The sequence below is a fragment of the Balaenoptera physalus genome, assembly GCF_965194825.1.
Source record: "Balaenoptera physalus genome assembly, chromosome: 12".
Lineage (NCBI taxonomy): Eukaryota > Metazoa > Chordata > Mammalia > Artiodactyla > Balaenopteridae > Balaenoptera > Balaenoptera physalus.
Window position 1 is genome coordinate 58,418,802 of NC_138897.1, and position 19,232 is coordinate 58,438,033.

The 19,232-nt window shown below is 35.6% G+C and overlaps 1 protein-coding gene across 9 annotated transcripts in view; it reads left to right on the forward strand.

Annotated features, from left to right (window-relative positions):
• ESCO1 (establishment of sister chromatid cohesion N-acetyltransferase 1) overlaps positions 1-19,232 on the forward strand; it is a 66,130-nt gene that overhangs the window by 38,584 nt on the left and 8,314 nt on the right. For 6 of the 9 annotated variants that reach the window (XM_082418667.1, XM_082418662.1, XM_082418664.1 and 3 more), the window contains 2 exons: positions 15,331-15,420; positions 17,966-18,109. In XM_082418667.1, the coding sequence (XP_082274793.1) occupies positions 15,331-15,420; positions 17,966-18,109 (234 nt within the window). Of the gene's footprint in view, positions 1-14,654; positions 14,779-15,330; positions 15,421-17,965; positions 18,110-19,232 lie in introns of those variants that run through there. The other 3 variants (XR_014252081.1, XR_014252080.1, XM_082418668.1) reach the window with 3 other exon arrangements.

The window sequence follows — 19,232 nt, forward strand, 5'->3', positions numbered from 1 at the left end:
TTAAGTACTCTTAAGTGTTTGATGAAACATCTAAGTTTTTTAAATGCCAGTTCCATCTGTTGTGTCTGATTCTTGGAGAGAAGCACATAGAAAAGAAGTCATTTCGTGCTCTGGCTTTTATTTATTTCAAATGGGCAGTGTTCAGCGATTGGAAATCAAGTTTTCTTCCACTTAGAATAAATTAGAATGAGTTATACCTTTTATATTTTAATCAAACATTCTTTAAAAAATAAGTAGTTTTTCCTTAGGGTAAAAAGTTTCCCTTAGACATGGTAATAATCTATGACAGGTAAAAATGGCTGAAGTCTTCTTTTCAAAAGATTAAAATAACATATAAATTATATAGCCATAGTATCAATAGAAATTGATGCCACAGAGGCTACTTTTGGTTGACTAGAGTATTTTCTTTTTCTTTTCCTTATCCTCTTTGGTTTGGGATAGGGGAGAGAGTGATGGTGCTCTCTTTCTCTGTTCCATCATTGTACTCCATCTGCCTCATTGACACCATTTGAGGAAATGTATTTTATCTGACTTACTAGAAACTATTTAGGAAGGAGCCCCTTAAGCCTTCAGGGGGAGCCTGGATTCTGGTTTAGACCTAGGTTCATTTCAGTTTACCTTCATGAACTAAGATACTGTTTTCCTAAAGGTGTAAAGAGAAAGCAGGAAAAACTCCCCCAAGAACATTGAGCCATGTTGCTAGGCAAGGAGCCTATCCAGAACTCATCTGTATTTTGAGCTTTTAGTAACGCAGAAGAAGAATAATGTGTGGGTTCTTTGCAGAAAATCTCCTAACTTAATCTTTCTTACCTCTGTCTTTCCCTTATCTCCTTTGAACTGATTAACATTTGACTGAATGCTTTGTGGAGGACCTTACTCTCAGGGTATTTGATATACCCTTGCCTTCAAATTTAGGAACAAAGCCTGAAAGAAATGAAAAGTTAACAATAGAAGATTTAAGTAACTATTAAAGCAATAAATCAATATTAACTATTTAAATTAAATTATAAATTAGCTTTGCAATTTAGAAGTGATAATTACTTTGGGAGAGCAGTGGTCAGAAGAGGGGTTTGTTTTCATGTCTTGATGACAAGAAAAACTTTGAAGAAGGATTTGACAGATCCCTGATTAGATGTACAGCTGCACTATCCAGTATGGTAGCACTAAACCACAGAAATGAAAAATGCTGTTCCTCAGTTACAGTAACCAGTGCTCAGTAGTCACATGTTGCTAGAGGCTACGTGTTAGTGTAGATGTAGAATATTTGTATTGTCACAGTGAGTTCAGTTAGACAGTGCTGCTACAGAAAGCTGAGTCAGGGAAGCCATGATCCAGTAACCTTTAATTTCTTTTATGCGAAACTTGAATACATGTGAATTTACTTCTGCATACTTTTTCTATATTCCTTTTGAAGATAATTAGGACAAAGAGGAAACTGGGTGTGGAGCAGGAATAAGGATTTTTAAGTCTTGGGATTGGGAAAGGAATCCGAAGCAAAGTAGCCTTGGCTCTTAGAACTGTACTCCAGCATTGTTAGGGAATAGGGAGCCCAGGTATATTTGTAGGAGGAATTCAGAGAGCCGACTCAGAATTTGGTCTGAGTTTCATTGAGTTTCCCTGCTTAAAGGTTGAAAGTTGAAAGTTAAGAAGTAGTTTCTTTAGAAACAGGTAGGAATTTGTTACATAAAAATTACCAAATGTCTTATTTCAAGCATCCAAGTTTTTTTTCTCTTGCCTGACCCACATTTTTAGTTTTTCTAACTTATTATATCTTAAAGACATAAAATATTGTGGTGTATAAATGTAGAATGGGAGCAGTCAGAAAGTAATTTTCCTTTGGGATGTGAAGGCCATATATTGGAGAAAGAATACCTTTAGAATGAATGTTACATGCAACAAAATTTTACATTTTTTAAAATAAATTTATTTATTTATTTATATATTTTTGGCTGCGTTGGGTCTCCGTTGCTGCGCGCGGGCTTTCTCTAGTTGTGGCGAGCGGGGGCTACTCTTCGTTGCGGTGCGTGGGCTTCTCATTGCAGTGGCTTCTCTTGTTGCGGAGCATGGGCTCTAGGCGTGCGGGCTTCAGTAGTTGTGGCATGTGGGCTCAGTAGTTGTGGCTCGTGGGCTCTAGAGCACAGGCTTAGTAGAAAGTGTTCACAAACTCTGGGGAGGGAAAACATATCTAGTGGCAAATAAAAACTTCAATCTGTTTTTCCCCTACTTTTCTCTATTCCAGAGATGGTACCACCATTTACGCATATCCACAAGCTGAAAACTTCAGAACAGTCCTTCAGTTTTCTTTTTATTGTGCTTCTAACTCAATCCATTAGTGAATTTCACCTTCAAAATAGATTCCAAATACTCCCACTTTTGTCATGTCTACTGCTCCTGCTCTGAACCAAGCTGGCATCACTTTTTGCCTGGACCACTTTCCTAACTGGTCTCCCAACTTCCATTTTTGTTTCCCTGCAGTCTTTCTCCATGTTGTCCATAGCAATCTTTTAAAAACTTGAATCAGATTATGTCCTTCCTTTCTTTAAAATTTTCCAGTGAATTCGCATCACACGTAGAATAAAATTCAGAGTACTTAACTGTGGCATCAAGGCCCCACACACTCCCCCTTCTCTAATCGCATCTCCTTACACTCTTCCCCTTACTTGCTGTACTCCAGTCATGCAGATCTTTCTTGTGTTCTTAAACCACTTCAACCACATTCCATTCTTGGTGTATTTGTACTTATATTACTTTTTCTTGGAGTGTTCTCTCAGATCTTCACATACTGGCTCTCTTCATTCTGGTCTTAAAGACACCCTCCTTGACCACCCAGTACAAAATAGCTCCCCTTGTCCCTCTTCTGTCTGTATAATTTATCACACTCTGAAAGTTTGTTGTGTGTATTCCCCACTGGAGTAGAAGCTGTGTCGAAGCAGAGTCCTTGATAGTCTGTTTATCGTGCTGAAGAGCACCTGCCAATGCGTAGTAGGGGCTCAACAAATACATTGAATTAAAGAACAGATTTTGATTTGAAGCCACAGAACAAGAGTGGTGAGTCTCAGTTTTCTCATTTAAAAATGAGATTAAACCAGAAGATTTCTCTGGGCTTTGGCAACTCTGATATTTGTTGATATTAAATCATTGGGAATTAATAGTATAAATATCTTTGGGGGACATGGAACATATTGTAAGTTAGACAGAATAGTAACATACTTCAAAATATGTAAAGCAGCCCAAATTTGAATTCATTGTGGCAGTTAGAGGTTTATTAACTAGGTTTGCATATTGAATTATATATCTGACTGAATTTAGGTGCTAAAATTGTTTGTTCTTTGTTTAGAAAAATTGAGTAATTTAACTCTTTTTTTTTTTGTTTTGCTAAGATGTAAGAGGTCATTATAGATTATTTTGTACCAGTTTCTCTCCTGAAATTCTTCTTTCACATAGTTTGTCCTCTTGTCCTTTAAAATCTTTAGCATACGTGTAATAGCAATTTTAAAGTTCTTTTCTGCCAATTCAAACATTTGGGTCACACTGGGTCTGTTTCTATTGACTTTTCCCCTCTTGATCTTGGATCATAATTTCCTATTTCTGTCCATGGTCTTACTTTTTTTTATAGACTTTATTTATTTATTTATTTATTTATTTAGATATTAAGCTCCCTGTGCTTGCTTCACTAGCTTTATTTATTTATTTGTTTATTTATTTATTTATTTTAGGCTGTGATGGGTCTTCGTTTCTGTGCAAGGGCTTTCTCTAATTGCGGCAAGCGGGGGCCACTCTTCGTCGCGGTGCGCGGGCCTCTCGTTATCGCGGCCTCTCTTGTTGCGGAGCACAGGCTCCAGACGCGCAGGCTCGGTAGTTGTGGCTCACGGGCCTAGTTGCTCCGCAGCATGTGGGATCTTCCCAGACCAGGGCTCGAACCCGTGTCCCCTGCATTGGCAGGCAGATTCTCAACCACTGCGCCACCAGAGAAGCCCTAGACTTTATTTTTATAGAGCAGTTTAAGTTTATAGGGAAATTGAGCCTACGGTAGAGAGAGTTCCTGTATACTCCTGCCCCTACATATGCTTAACATTCCACACCAGAGTGGTACATTTGTTGCAATTGATGAACCTACATTGACAAATTATCACCCAAAGTCCATAGTATATATTAGGGTTCACTCTTGGTGTTGTACATTTCATGGGTTTAAAAGATACATAATGACATGTATCCAGTAATGTCATACAGAATAGTTTTTCTGTTCTCCCCTGCTTCATCCTTGCCTAACCCCCGCCCCAGCCCCTGGCAACCACTGATCTTTTTAACTGTTTCCAAAGTTTGGCCTTTTCCAGAGTGGTATGTAATTGGAATCATACAGTATGTAGCCTTTTCATATTGACTTCTTTCACTTAGTATTATGCATTGAAAGGTACTCTGCATCTTTTCATGATAGCTCATTTCTTTTTAGTGATGAATAATATTTTATTATCCTGATGTATCATAATTTATTTACCTATTCACCTACTGAAGAACATCTTGGTTGCTTCCACATTTCGGCAATTGTGAATAAAGCTGCTATAAATGTCCATGTGCAGGTTTTTGTGTGGACATACATTTTCAACTCGTTTTTGTAAATACTAAGGAGTGCAAATGCTGGGTCGTGTGGTAGGAGTATGTCTAGTTTTGTAAGAACTGCCAAACTGTTTTCCAAAGTGGCTGTACCATTTTGCATTCCCACTAGCAATGAATGAGATTTTCTGTTGCTCCACATTCTTGTCAACATTTGATGTTGTCAGTGTTCTGGGTTTTAGCCATTCTAATGGTTGTGTATTGTATCTTACTGTTGTTTTAATTTGCATTTCCATGGTGACAGAATAGGGAGCATCTTTTCATATGCTTATTTGCCATCTGTATATCTTCTTTGGTGAGGCATCTGTCCAGGTCTTTGGCCCATTTTTTAACAGGTTGTTTGTTTTCTTATTGTTGAGTTTTAAGAATTCTTTGTATATTTTGGATAACAGCCCTTTATGAGCTAGGTCATTGTAAATGTTGATATCTCCCAGTCTGACGTTTGTCTTCTCATCCTCTGGACAGTGTCTTTTGCAGAGCAGAAGTTTTTAATTTTAAGTTTAATGAAGTCCATCTTATCAGTTCTTTCTTTCATGGATTGTGCTTTTGGTGTTGTATCTAAAGAATTATTGCCATACCTAAGGTCATCTGGATTTTTCCCTTTGTTATCTCCTAGGAGTTTTTATAGTTTTGCATTTTACATTTACATCTATGGTCCATTTTGAGTTAATTTTTGTGAAGGGTGTAAGGTCTGTGTCTAAATCCTTTTTTTTTTTGCACATGGACATATAGTAGTAGTTCCAGCACCATTTGTTGAAAAGACTATCTTTTCTCCATTGTATTGCTGTTGCTCTTTTTACCAAAGATCAGTTGACTATATGTGGGTCTATTTCTGGGCTTTCTATTCTGTTTCATTGTCTCTTTGTTTCTTCTTTCACCAGTGTCACACTGGCTTGATGATTGTAGCTTTACAGTAAGTCTTGATGTCCAATAGTGTTAGTTCTCTGACTCTGTTCATTTTCAATATTGTGTTAGCTATTCTGACTTTTTTGCCTCTCCATATAAACTTTAGAATCAGTTTGTCAATATCCACAAAATAGCTTGCTGGGATTTTGATTGGAATTGCATTGACTCTATAGATCAAGTTGGGAAGAACTGACCTGTTGACAATATTAAATCTTCCTGTCTTGCCTTGTAAGTTTTTCTTGGACATTGGACATTGTGTATAAAAGAACACTAGCAACTGAAGTAGATAATCAGATAATTCCCTTCCCTGCCCCCACCCCCCGCCCCCTAGCCAAAGCTTTCCCTTCTTTCTGTCTGGCAACTACGTTAAGGGGCTGATCTCTTAGATTTCATTAGGAGTTGAGTTGGGTTGAAATTTTAGTTATTCTATCCATTTGGATTTTTAATGTCTTAAGGTTGGGATCAGGTGCCTCTCTCCAGCAGAGGTTGAGGATCTAAACTCCACAGTACACAGATCTCTCTATACCTCCTAGTGCCACTCAGCAGACGTCCCATGGGAGAGAGTTGGTGGAGAATTACCTCTGTGTTTCACGCTCCTCCAGATTTCAGACTTCCATGTCAGCTCACTTATGACCATTAAGAATTTGATTGATTTTTCCCTGTCCCAGTAGGAGACTTTTCTTGTTCTCTGCCTGTGGCAATCCTGCTCCTCTAAGACACTGATTGGTCAATGTCTTAGGGATAAAAATGGCTGCTGGTCTCTGCTCACCTAGGTAGGGTGGGTTCATCTCTGGAAATCAGTCCACAGCTCTTCATTGCCTTAAAAAAAAACATGCTTTTTAGTTTATTGGGTGTTTTCTTATTACAGCAGGACCAGTGATCTTTTTATGACCTTCTTTATCTTAACTGGGAGTGGAACTCCCAAAGATATACATTTTGAGAACATTTTTCACTAATGGATTTGGGACTTGGGGTGGAGTGGAGTTTGGGCCATGAATTTTTAAAAATCATGAGTGAAACAGAAGAGATCAGTAGATTTGCTCACTAAGCCCAGATGACCTTGAGATGAGACTGACATCAAATGAAATATTTCTTATATACTGGGAGATTATTGCTACAAGTTGAAAAGTGCTTAATTGATGAATCCTAATAAAGGGATGTTTTGGATTCCTTAGTATTTGCGAATGACAGGAGAGAAAAGAATCTCATAATTCTTCATTTGACTTTTAGTTAGGTCTGACCCGAGTATACCTTAAGAGAAATATTATTCCTATAGTAATAGATTTGATGATGTTTTCTTAACTGACACAATTGGGAAAATTGGGTCAGTTAATCAAAAAAGTTGATTCAAGTGTAGATCCTTAGTATCAGAATACCCAGCTAATAGTAGCTTAAATCATAAGGATATATGTTTTCTTAAGAAGAAGTCTGGAGGTACGTAGTCTTGGGGTTGTTCCATTCAGCAGTTCAACAATCAAAAAAATGTTTTTTAAAAATACCCAACATGAACACTGGGTATTTCTCCTTCAGTGCCCTCCTCGCCTTAGTGTGTTGACTTTTTAGCTTCATAGCTGTAACTTCATGGTCCATAAAGTAAACTTCTGTAGTCCAGATACCATGTTCAGATTTAAAGCAGGAATGTTGGTTGGAGTGGGTATTCTTTCAAAAAGAGTCCCTCAAGTGGTTTTTTCCTTTTATCAGTGAAGAACAGCATTTTTCCAGAAGCTCTTGCAAAGTTCCCTATGTCTCATTCACCGGAACTGGGCCTGGTAGCTCCCCTTAGCTGCAAGAGAGCTGGGAATGCAAGAATCTGTCAAAAAGAAGTAAGAGAATATGATTTATTATGCCAGTGGTTCTCAAGGTAGGGCAATGGGGTGTTTATTACATAACTTCTGTTAGGTAGCATCTGGAAATATGTGGAGAATATTGACATTTGGTGGGCAGGGTTTAGGGGTACTAAACTTTTTGCAATGCGTGTGACAGTTCCAAAGAAGGTAGAATGTCTAGCCTAAAGTGCCAGTAACAGCCCTGTTGAGAAACACTGGACTATTTGGAATTTATTGTTGGAAATACACATATTACCGCCCCAAACAAAATGGTCAAAAAAAGAATGGGAGAGAATGGCTTGGGATGGGCAAAGAACACTGTCTTCTATAGGGTCATTACACAGTTTACACGTTTTATTCTAATTTGAAGCCTATCAATGTATGTTAAATGTAATTGATGGGGGGAAGCTGTTTCTTTGAGTATGGATCCTCTAATTAGTTTAGCTTTGTTTTTTTTCCTCATATAAATCACACCCATAGCCATCCTTTATGAAGTACTTTTAAAAAAATAGAGGAAGAACTTAAATATTGCAGAGCAACCTGAGAATCTGGGTATAGAATTGTTCTTGTTGCATTTCTGATTTTTAAAAGAGACTTGGCCTATTTGCTTTTTTCCAGAGTGTTCTGCCTAACTTTCATTAAAACAATTATTTTTGCACTCGTTTTTTAAAGAGGAGATGCAGACCCAAATACCTGTGCTTTTCTTTTTTTATAAAAAAATAAGTTTATTTATTCATTTATTTTTGGCTGCCTTGGGTCTTCGTTGCTGCGTGCGGGTTTTTTTTTTTCTAGTTGCGGCGAGCGGGGGCTGCTCTTCGTTGTGGTCCACGGGCTTCTCATTGCCGTGGCTTCTCTTGTTGCGGAGCATGGGCTCTAGGTGCGCAGGCTTCAGTAGTTGTGGCGCACGGGCTTTAGAGTGCAGGCTCAGTAGTTGTGGCGCACGGGCTTAGTTGCTCCGCGGCTTGTGGGATCTTTCCGGACCAGGGCTCAAACCCGTGTCCCCTTCGTTGGCAGGCATATTCTTAACCACTGCGCCACCAGGGAAGTCCCTGCACTATAATTTTGTCAGTTTATTTGATTGCATTTTATAGTTAAAATAATAAATAAATTGGCATAAACAAGTTTAGGAACAAACAAATGACTCTTGGTAATCACGTCACTTAGTTTTGGAATTCCAAAGTAGTTGTTTACTGGTTGACAGTCAGTGTGCCCCAGGCATCAGCTTCTGTTACCCAGGGAAAACTAAGCATTGGTTAGTCCAGCAAGTTGATTAGGTGGACATCATTTAAGAAAGTTACTGCCATGTATTAAAATATCTAATTAGGTGAGCTCTAGACTTTTTTCCTGAATTATAAATTGGGTGACTTTAATAAAAACCAGACTTCATCACTTCTGTTTCTTTTAGATTTTTGTTTTTCTTAATCAGAAGCTATTAAAACTCCAAGTAGTTTTAAGATTCTACCATTTTACCCATGAAAATGTTTTGCTGTTCAGAACATATTAAGCACCTCTCATAAAAACCTATTTCTTAGAACTTAGATTTTTCTCAGGAAGTGGTGAAAACTATAATTTAAAAAAACATATATACACATGACAGGGATGTTAGAGAAATGGAAAATAACTGTTGAAAACAGATGTTGCTCTGTAAATCATTGAGTTCCTTCCAAAGTAATTTTAAAAATTGTGTTTCAGAATCAGATGGTCCTTAGTTATGAAAAGGCATTATTGAAAAAATTTTCTTATATACCATTGTATTACTTGCAAGAAAGAGCATTTAAATACTTCTCTTTTTAACATGTGCTTTTAAGAACATTTGTTCTTCAAACCTCCATTGTGGAGAAAATTTTCCTTTCACATTTTTTTCCTTAAAAAGATTTTAATTTAGGTGAATTAAAGGGTGGCCTTCAAAGTTTTTATTCTTCAACTCATCTTTTAAAAGAAAATTTATAAAAGCAGTATGTGTACCTGGAAATGGAAATTTCCAGAATTGTAAGGTATAAAATGAAAAAAAAAAAAAAAAAGCCTCCTTTTTCCCTCCCGTATTTCCAGTCTCATTCTCCACTGGTTAAGCACTTTTGTCTTTTTCAGTGTTTCCAACATTGTATGTATAGCTTATATGTATATATATATATCTCAAGCTGTATATAAATGTGTTTTAGTAAAATCTTCTTTTCCCAGTTTTTACTAGCTATATTTTGATGTTTAGTTTTGTTGATTGCCTTTAATTTTAATATTTATAAATGATATTTGACTCCTTGGTGACTGCATTCTCCCCCTCTTTACCTTCCAAATTCTGTCAGGTATAACTAAGTTTTGTAATTGTTCAGTAAGTATTATTTAATTCACTGTAACTTAGTGAAGTAGTTTTCATTCCTCTTTTATGGATTACAAAACTAAGACAGAGAGGTTAAGTTCTTGGTTTTACGAATAGAGGCTTTAGTCCTTCAAGCACACTCCAGCATTTCAAAAATATTTATTGGTTACTTAATTTTCAGTGCTATGACTTGGGCTATAGTGTGTGTCAAACGAAGTCTTAGTGGTTTTGGAGCTAATGGTCTATATTTATAGTAAGTCTCATTGTAGGCCTCAGCAGTCTAGTCATCCCAAAACTCCAGATCCCTGTAGCTTAACCCCTGGATCAAAGAAAATTGGTCATAGGATACAGGATTTATCAAAACAAATAGTTTTACTGGAGGAATAGAAGCTTTTAGGGCTTCTAGCTTCTGTTCAGTTCAAATATTGCAGAGAATGAGAAAAGTTCACTGGAGGAGATCCTGCTATCATAGCATACCTACAAAATGAAAAGTCTATAAAACATCTTTAGAATTGAGTCAGATTTTTCTAAAATAAAACAAATTCTTGTGTATATTCTTTGATTTGTGACTCACTTAATGAATTAAAAAACCCCACTGTGTCATGGGACTTTCGTTTTTCTGAATACCTTCTTTAAAACTATGAAAAATTAACTTAAACAGGTTGGCTGGCTTTTTAGTGGTTAAGTCATTTAAAATGGGAAGCCATGAATCTTGAAATACTCTAGTAGTAGTAAATATAGCTAACGGATTTGAAGGTTAACTTCAGATAGCATTGTGCTTAATTTTGCTTTAATAGACTGATTATATCATTCATGCCTGGTTGACTGAACACAAATCAATATATAAGATATCTTCATGTTTTTTAATTCCCAGAGGAATTTTTTGGGGGTAAATGAATTGATACAAATTAATTTATTTTACATTTAAGAGGGAAAAGAAATGACATTAGTTAAGGTCTCTAAGCATTTTACCCATATTAAACTCCTCTTAGTTCTTTTAGCAGATCACTAAGTAGTTACAATTAATTTATAAATGAGGAAACAGCAGAAAGAAGGATATGTATTTTGCCTGAAATCACACAGCTAGTGAGTGACGTAGTTGGCTCTAGGGTCCATGAGTAATAGACTAGGTTCTTATTATTTTATTTGAATTTCAACAAAATATATTGTGTGTACAATAAATTTAGCTCAGAAATAATTGACCCCATCTTCAGTGCTTGTCCTGACTCACAGCTCCCAAAACCTTTGGAATTTCCTAAGTGATGGGAGAAAGTGTCTTTTGTTACGTTAACGAGATGACCTTTGGAACTCACCCAAGGACGGGGTGTTGTTTGCCAGTGGAGCCGACTACAGAGGGTTGGAACTTTCAATTCTCACACCCTGATCCTGGGGAGGGGAGAGGGGCTGGAGATTGAGTTCTGTTACCAGTGGCCAATGATTTGATCAATCCTGCCTCTGTAGTGAAGCCTCCAAAAAACCCAGAAGGACAGGGTTCAGAGAGCTTTTGGGTTGGTGAACACATGGAGATTCGGGAAAGGTGGTGTGCCTGGAGAGGGCATGGAAACACATCTTCATCATTATTGTTGTTAATACAAGATTATTTTTGCAAAGTATCCAAACATGAATTAAAACCAACTGCTTGGGGGTAGTTAAAGTATATTAATACTTTTATTATACCATTTTATTAAAGTAGAAAAAACAGGAAATACAGATAAACTAAAAGGAAAAAAATTAAATCACTCAGATAACCTCTGTTTATATTTTGGTGTATGTCCTTGCTGACTTTTAAAATATTCATAAGTACATATTTACGTTTAAAATTCATTTCAACAAAATATTTTTATATATTTCAAGAGTCTATAATTTGTTTCTCTTACACAGTTTTTCTGCAGTTTTTTATGCTTTCTGCCTTGGGTACTGTCAAAAAAAGCATGTGACCGAATTTTGAATGAGTTAATTTTAATTTACTTTTGTTTCTGAAGACTTAAAATTTTAAAAAGAGATGGTGTTTAGAATATATCTATTTCAACATATAAAAAGTGTTAGACTTGCTGTCGAACTAAAAATGTCTGTTTTTCAAATTCCTTTAGTAATTTTAAGTAAAATTTTAATTGAAATACAACATGTAAAGAAAGGTACCCAAATAATGAGTGCTCAGCTTAATGGTGTAGTTTTGCAAAGTGAACACCCACATGACAAGAAACACCACTAGCATCTCAGAAGCCGCTCTGTGCCCCCACTGCAGTCAGTGCTTTTCCCAGCCTCAGGTCTAACCACTCTGCTGACTGGATTCATTTGACATTCATTTTTCACTTCTGAATAAATGGTATTTGAGCAAGCCTTGGGCCTTGGGCACAGTTTTGACAATGGGTGATTTGAACTTTCCAAAACAGTATACCCCATCTCGCCCCCCATCCCCACCACCAAACAGTGAGTCCCCAGGTACTCATCACTTAGCTTTAACAAGTCACAATTCATGGGAAATCTTCTTGCATCCAACCCTCCTAATTATTTTAAAGTGAAACCCAGGTATCACATTATCATTTTAGTGGATATTTTTAAATATGTATTTTTAAAAGATGAAAAGATTACTTTTTTTTTTTTTTTTTTTAACCATAAACAGGATTTAAAGAGTATAACCACACCTTTAAAATTTAATTCCTTAATATCAGATATTCCCTCAGGGTTCAGAATCTCCCCAAATATCTCGTAATTTTCTATACTGTTTGAATTAAGGTCCATATGTTGCATTGGTTGGTATGTCTCTTAAATCTCTTTTAATCTAAAGTTTCTCCCTCTAGGTCTTTTTTTTTTTTTTTTCCTTGCCATATTTGTTGGTAATTTTTTTGAAAAGCTGGTTATTGGTTTTATTTTTCAGGGTATTCTTTCATGGGTATTTCCATTCAGCCTTTTATGAAAGTGATTAGTATGAACGTATATAACTTGAACGCACAAATCTAAATGTTTGGTTGATGAATTTCAACAATTGTATACATCAGTATATTCACCACCCAATGTATTTTGTTTTCAATTATAATCTTTTTCAAATGGAAAAAGAGGAAAAACCCCTTCCATTCTTTAGACTCTGAAGTCTAGAGTAACTACAATGGGGTTGGGGCAAAAAAAAAATCATTGATTGCTATCAGCAGTGTAAAGCGTTCTGCTTTTCAGTAGCCGGATGGGTGAATTAAGAATATTTGGGGTTTGGAAAATACCACTTGCTAGCAGAGGGATATGTGTAACATGTTAGAGCTAAAGGTGAAAGGTGTAAATGCACTGCATTGAAATTTATATCTTTGCAAAAAAGCTGTGGCTATTTGGTTCTTCCTCTAAATTGCATTTACCCTTCCCAAAACCTCCACCTCTGCCTCAGTTTCAAGTAGCAGACACATTTCATCTCATCTAAGTATTCTAAAGATAGGAGGATCATGTGGTTATTGACTCCAGGAAAGAGTTAACTGCAGTTGAAGCATATAAATGTCTTTAGTATCTTATTTGACAGATATTAGCCAAATTGGTTCTTTCATCTTTGCCTTGTCCAGGATTTGAATTTATTGTCGTATTTAACTTTGGGGACTTTATTAATTGTGTTTTCTTAAAGTAGTACATGGATTTTAGTTTGATGCCGTTAGGAAGGTAGAGTGGAAGTTACTAAGAGTTACTGAGTGGCTACTCTCTGTGAGGTATCATCTCTTAAATGCAGTCCTCTAAACTCCTAAGTAATGTATGTGATGACAGCGATTTTGTCCATAGCCTAGGTCAGGAAACAAGGAGAGTTCCAGTGATTCGCCCAAGACCATGTAGCTAGCAACTACCAAGAAATGGGATTTAAACCCTGAAATTTTATTCCAGAACTCTTAAAAAGTTTTCACTTAAATATGCTGTCTTCATGAACATTAGAAACCTAAGCAGTAATAACTCTGCCCTTTGCAATTCCTGCTTCTTATACATGTACATGAAAAAACAATCATATTTAAAACATTTTAAAAAATTGTATCAAATCCAATTGTGATAACATTTCCTGTGTGAACACGCAAGTCTCAACTTGTTTCAAGAGAAAGTTTTGTACTAAAAAGTCAGTAAAGCAAAATAATGTATCTAGTGCCTACGGTGCAATATAATGACGTTAGACCAGTATTGTTATTTTTAAAGACAGTAGGAAAATAGCTTATCAAATTATCTTTAGGTAATTCAGTTCAGGACGTATGACTTTGTTATAAGTTGGGGTTACTTAAATTCTAGCTTTTCATTGAATTTGTCGTTTAGTTTTTAAAATGAAAAGTCTCCATTTTCATTTTATGTGAAATAGATTTATTTTTAAAACTTTTCCCAAAAATAACATATTAATGTAAATTTGTTTTTAAAGAGGGTGATATCTTTTATGCCTTTTTAAAGCATTTACCTATATTCAAGTCTGGATATGATTCAGATTTCGTTTCTAGTTTGAAAAAAATGACTTCTGTAACTATTGTTTCTGCTCCTTTTTTCTTCTCAAATCTTGGGAACGCATTACCATCATAATTATAGTCTGAATTTTACTTTACCTTTGGGTGCTCTGTTTTTTAAACAAATTCTGATTTTAAATACTTTAATCCAAATTGTGATTTATACCAAGTTTGTTTCTAGACTTTTTGTCCCCAGCTAAGATCCTGCCCTCTCCCAAAAAGACCATTCTGGATTATTTAAGAAAATCAACCTCCTTTCAGACTTGCCATAGTATTTTTAAAAATATAGTTGCCTTTTTCTTGGTTTCATTGAGCTTTAATATTCTCAAACAAATCTCAGAAAGAAGGTGCTGGTTTTCTTTAATAGAAGTACATATTGCTTCTTGAAAGGCATTTTTATTTAAAGTTGGTTGGGTAAGACAAATGGAACAACCAGTTAAGCTCATTCCTTCTGTACTTACTTTTAACTTCAAAGCTCCTAGTTTTAACCTCTGGTTCAGTCCCATCTTACTAGATTTAAGTGGCTTTTGTTTTGTTTTTTTTTTCATGCAGGTTCTGCTCATTAATCACCACGAGTGTGGATCTGAAGAAGAGTTTATTACCTCTCTTTTTTTGAGTATGTTTAACTTCAGATACACACAACGTAGCCTCTCCTTCCCTATTAGATTCTTAGAAGGTAGTTATATATTTTTATAGTATCCTTCTTGTGACTTTGATAGTTGTGATCAATAAGAATAAAAACTATTCCTTACATATTGGGCTACTGCATGCAAATCAGTTCATTTAAAACCTCCTGGAGGTCTTTGGCATGCCAGACATAAAACCATGAGTGTTTGTTTGTGGAGGTAACGATGTTCCAAAGAAATTTAAGACTTTAATTCTCTTATCAAGAAACTGGGTGAGTTATCCTTTAGGTGCTGGGAATCACTGACCTTAAGGGGCTTGCTTTTGGTGTGTCATTTTCAAAATTAATTTAAAATGGGAAATGATAAATTAGAAATGCTGTTGTGGTATTAGATCTCTGAATGAATAGTAGAGAGAAATTAGCTTGTATTATACCTATTATACAAATTAGCTGATTTATCATGTCTCATTAAATATTAACGAGCATATACTTTTCCATGTTTGTAATTTTTAGACACATTGATATATTTTTCTTATTGTACATGAATATGATGTATGAAATGTGATAAATAAATTAATTCTTTTTTTTAATATATATGTCTAGGGTTGGAAAAAAGAAAGAATTCTAGCTGAATATCCTGATGGCAGGATAATAATGGTTCTTCCTGAAGACCCAAAGTATGCCCTGAAAAAGGTAAATTTCCAGTGAAATTTCACACAGAATGAATAGTATAATTTTGCAGCTAATTTTAAGAGTATAACTTATTGCTGGCAGAGCACATTTAAAAACCAGTTCTGAAAACAAGAAATAAGCATTTTAGTCACAACCCAACTGAAAAATTATGCTTTAACTTTGTAGTGTATCTAGCATAAGTGAAATGAATTTTTAGTGGATTGATTGATTACTGTCTCATATTACCAGTAATTTGAGTGATGGTATGAAGGCATAGTAATGAATAATGCCACATAAGTGATTTCAAGAATCAAAATTAAAATAAAAATCTGAATCATAATTTATAAAACTAAAATTAATAAATGTCATTTTATTCTGAGAGTAAATTTCTAAATAAAAGCTTATTGCAGAAGGGGATATAGTAGTAGATCATAGTTATCCTTAAGTTAAACATGAAGTAATCGTAATCTTAAGGTAGAAAATCAGATATATTCTGATTTATAAATGTAACGGAGAAAACTTAAAATCCTCTTATCTAGTGTGAGCCAGGTTTTAGTCCAATTTAGGGTTCAGAGAAATGAACCAGAGAGATAATGAAGTCTGGAACCATTTTATTTATATAGAGTACCCTAAATGTCAGGAGGCCATAGGACAAACTTATTTTTAATGAGTATATTAATTACATTTTCAAATAATAAACTCAAAATGTTTTTCCTCCAGATGCTTTTTCAGAAGTACCTCATAATGTAAAGCAATGGGTCTGATTGTTTATCTGAAAAACTTAATTAAACTAGAGTGTTTTCAACATATCTAGAAACACAGGGAAAGTAGTTTATTTACTTTTCTCAGGTTAATAGTTGGACCTCTTTAGATTTAGGAATACTTCACCTGAAAGGGAGGTTGAAGAAAAACACTTTGAACCTGTTATTTGAAAATATAGCTAACTTTCCACTTACAGTACAGTTGATCCTTGAACAGCGGTTGGGGGAGGCAGTGTTAATCTACATATAATTCGGTGTGCTAGGTTCCTCTGTATCTTCGGATTCAACCAACCACGGACCATGTAGTACTGAAGTATTTACTATTGAAAAATATCCATGTAAAAGTGGACCCATCCTGTTCAAACCTGTGTTGTTCAAGGATCATTTGTATAAGTTTGTCCTGTGGTTCCTGACTTTTCAGGTACCCTGAATATATAACTGAACAATACCCGATACTCAAATAAGCCCCCATGTTACCACTGCTGAACAGTATAGACAAGTAGTATTTAGAATGGCACATAAACCTGTCTTGTATTTGAAACATTGATCCTTGCACAGAAACAAATACTTGTTGAATTAATGTTGGATTAGTAATTGACTAAATGAAAATTAAATTATGGAATTTTTGGAATTCCAACTGTTATCATTTGGAAATGCACAGTGGGTACTTTGCTTTACTGCATGTGGCGTCCAGACATTTCTTACCAAGACTCCACAGGAAATTCTAATTTCCTCATTTTCATTTCTCAGGACAGACTCTTAGTAACCTACAATTCAGTATGTTACTGGTTAGTAACCCATAATAGGTTAAAAATTAAAATCTAAGGAATTGTGAGTCATTTGCCTTTAGGAACTGAGTCAAGTATTGTATTGTGGGATATTGTTTTAGGATTAAGAGGACTTAAGTTTTCATCACTGAATAAGAGATGTATTACATGGTATTCTGCATGTCAGAGGTGTGAGTACTTAACCCTCTTAGGTGTTATTTGCATTTTAAACTTAGTGTCACAAATGAATGTTTATTGGACTGAATATTTACAGACTATTTTTTAACTGGGGAAGGAACTAATGTTTGAGTGCCTACAAAAATCTTGACTTTGAGAACCTATAAAAGTTTGAGCTTACCGTATTTGACCTTGACCACAATTCTAGGAGGTAAACAGAAAGAAGCAGTTTGATGCCATATTAACATTATAGGTTCAAATTCCAGAAATCTCAGCTTTTTGGTTCTAGATGTCCCATATCTGACATGGGAAAGTTACTTTTGAATTTTATTTCTTCCGTATGCAAAAGAAACTATAAGCCTCTAAGAGGTGTTGGATTTAAATGAGATACTATTGATAAAGTGCTTTGCATATGTCTGGCCTATAAATGGTTGATAAGGAGTAAACATTTATGTCTGTCCTCTGTGTTCACCTGCATTTTACTGATGAGAGTACTCATTAAGCCTTGCGAAGAAGAAAAGCGTGGCTTGCCTGGCGAAGATTCCAGTGAAGTTCTCTCCAATACTCAAACCCATGATCCTTCTAATGGGAATTCTTTGTTCTTATTACCTATTGTAGGAGCTCTCACTCCTGTTGTTCCCAGACTGCTGGGCTTGACATTACTCTCCATTCTTTCCTCCTTTTGCAAATTGGTCCACAGGGCTTGAAAAACATTTATTGGTCAGGACAGTCATTCAGAAGCACTCTTCAGAGGATATCCTGCTTGGAATAATATACTCAATTTATTGAACTGAAATAGTATATTTTTACATATATAAAATGCTTTTGTTGTTAAAAAAAATATTGTTCTTTATTTGGCAGGTTGACGAGATTAGAGAGATGGTTGATAATGATTTAGGTTTCCAGCAGGCTCCACTAATGTGCTATTCCAGAACAAAAACACTTCTCTTTATTTCTAATGACAAAAAAGTAGTTGGTTGCCTAATTGCAGAACATATCCAATGGGTAAGTGATTTTTAAAGAGTGGTCGTATGTAGTATGGTGTTTAAAGAGTTACAGGAATAACATAATCCTGGTAAATTTTTCAGCATTTTATGTAAGGAAGAGTATGAATGCAAGAATTCCTGTGTGTAATTCTTTACTACAGTGGAGTTGTATCTTGCATGGGAATTAGTTTCTCAAGTCAGTATAAAGTATAAGAGAAAAATTCTATAAATCAAAAGTACTATTAAATTTTGTTCGGGAAGTTTCCTTGTTGGCTGCTAACGTAATGTCTGTCTCAGTCCCTTCAGCACTGGAATAAATCAAGGGTTGGCAAATTACAGCCTGAAGGCAAAATCCAGCCTGTTTTTATAAAGTTTTATTGTAACACAGCCATGCCCATTTGCTTACATATTGTCTGTGGCTGCTTTCACACTACAAAGACTGAGTTGAGTAGTTGCAACAGAGGCCAGGTATGCTGCAAAGCCTAAAATACTTATTGCCTGGCCCTTTATGAAAAGTTGCGCACCCCTGCAGTGGATCACCACTTCTTTGGTTGAGCTCTAGATGAGGACTTGGCTTGTGTGTAAGAGCCAAATTGTGCAAAAAAACAAACAATAGTATCTTTTATTTGCCTGCAAGTGTATGCTTCATCATAAAATTTTCTAATAAAGTACAAAGTCGAAACAAATCTGCGTGAGTTAATTTCCATATGTTAAGCTGCATTAAAAAAATTCAACCTGAAATTGTGTAGTTTATGAATCTTGCTGTTTGTAATTACAAATTCGATTTAAATAGCTGACAAAGTAGTTTGGAGATACAAATTTGATATAAAATGACTAACTCATAGACGCTTGCCATACTGTAATTGAGTTAATTTTTGCGTAGTACAAATCGTGTGGGTTTATTTTTTCATTGCAGTGGATTTATTCTTTGCTTTATCATTTATCCGCTTGATAGGTCCCTGAGTCTTTTTTTTTTTTGAAATCGTACATTTTTTTTTTAAATTAATTAATTAATTTATTTATTTATGGCTGTGTTGGGTCTTCGTTTCTGTGCGAGCGCTTTCTATGGTTGTGGCAAGTGGGGGCCACTCTTCATCGCGGTGCGCGGGCCTCTCACTATCGCGGCCTCTCTTGTTGCGGAG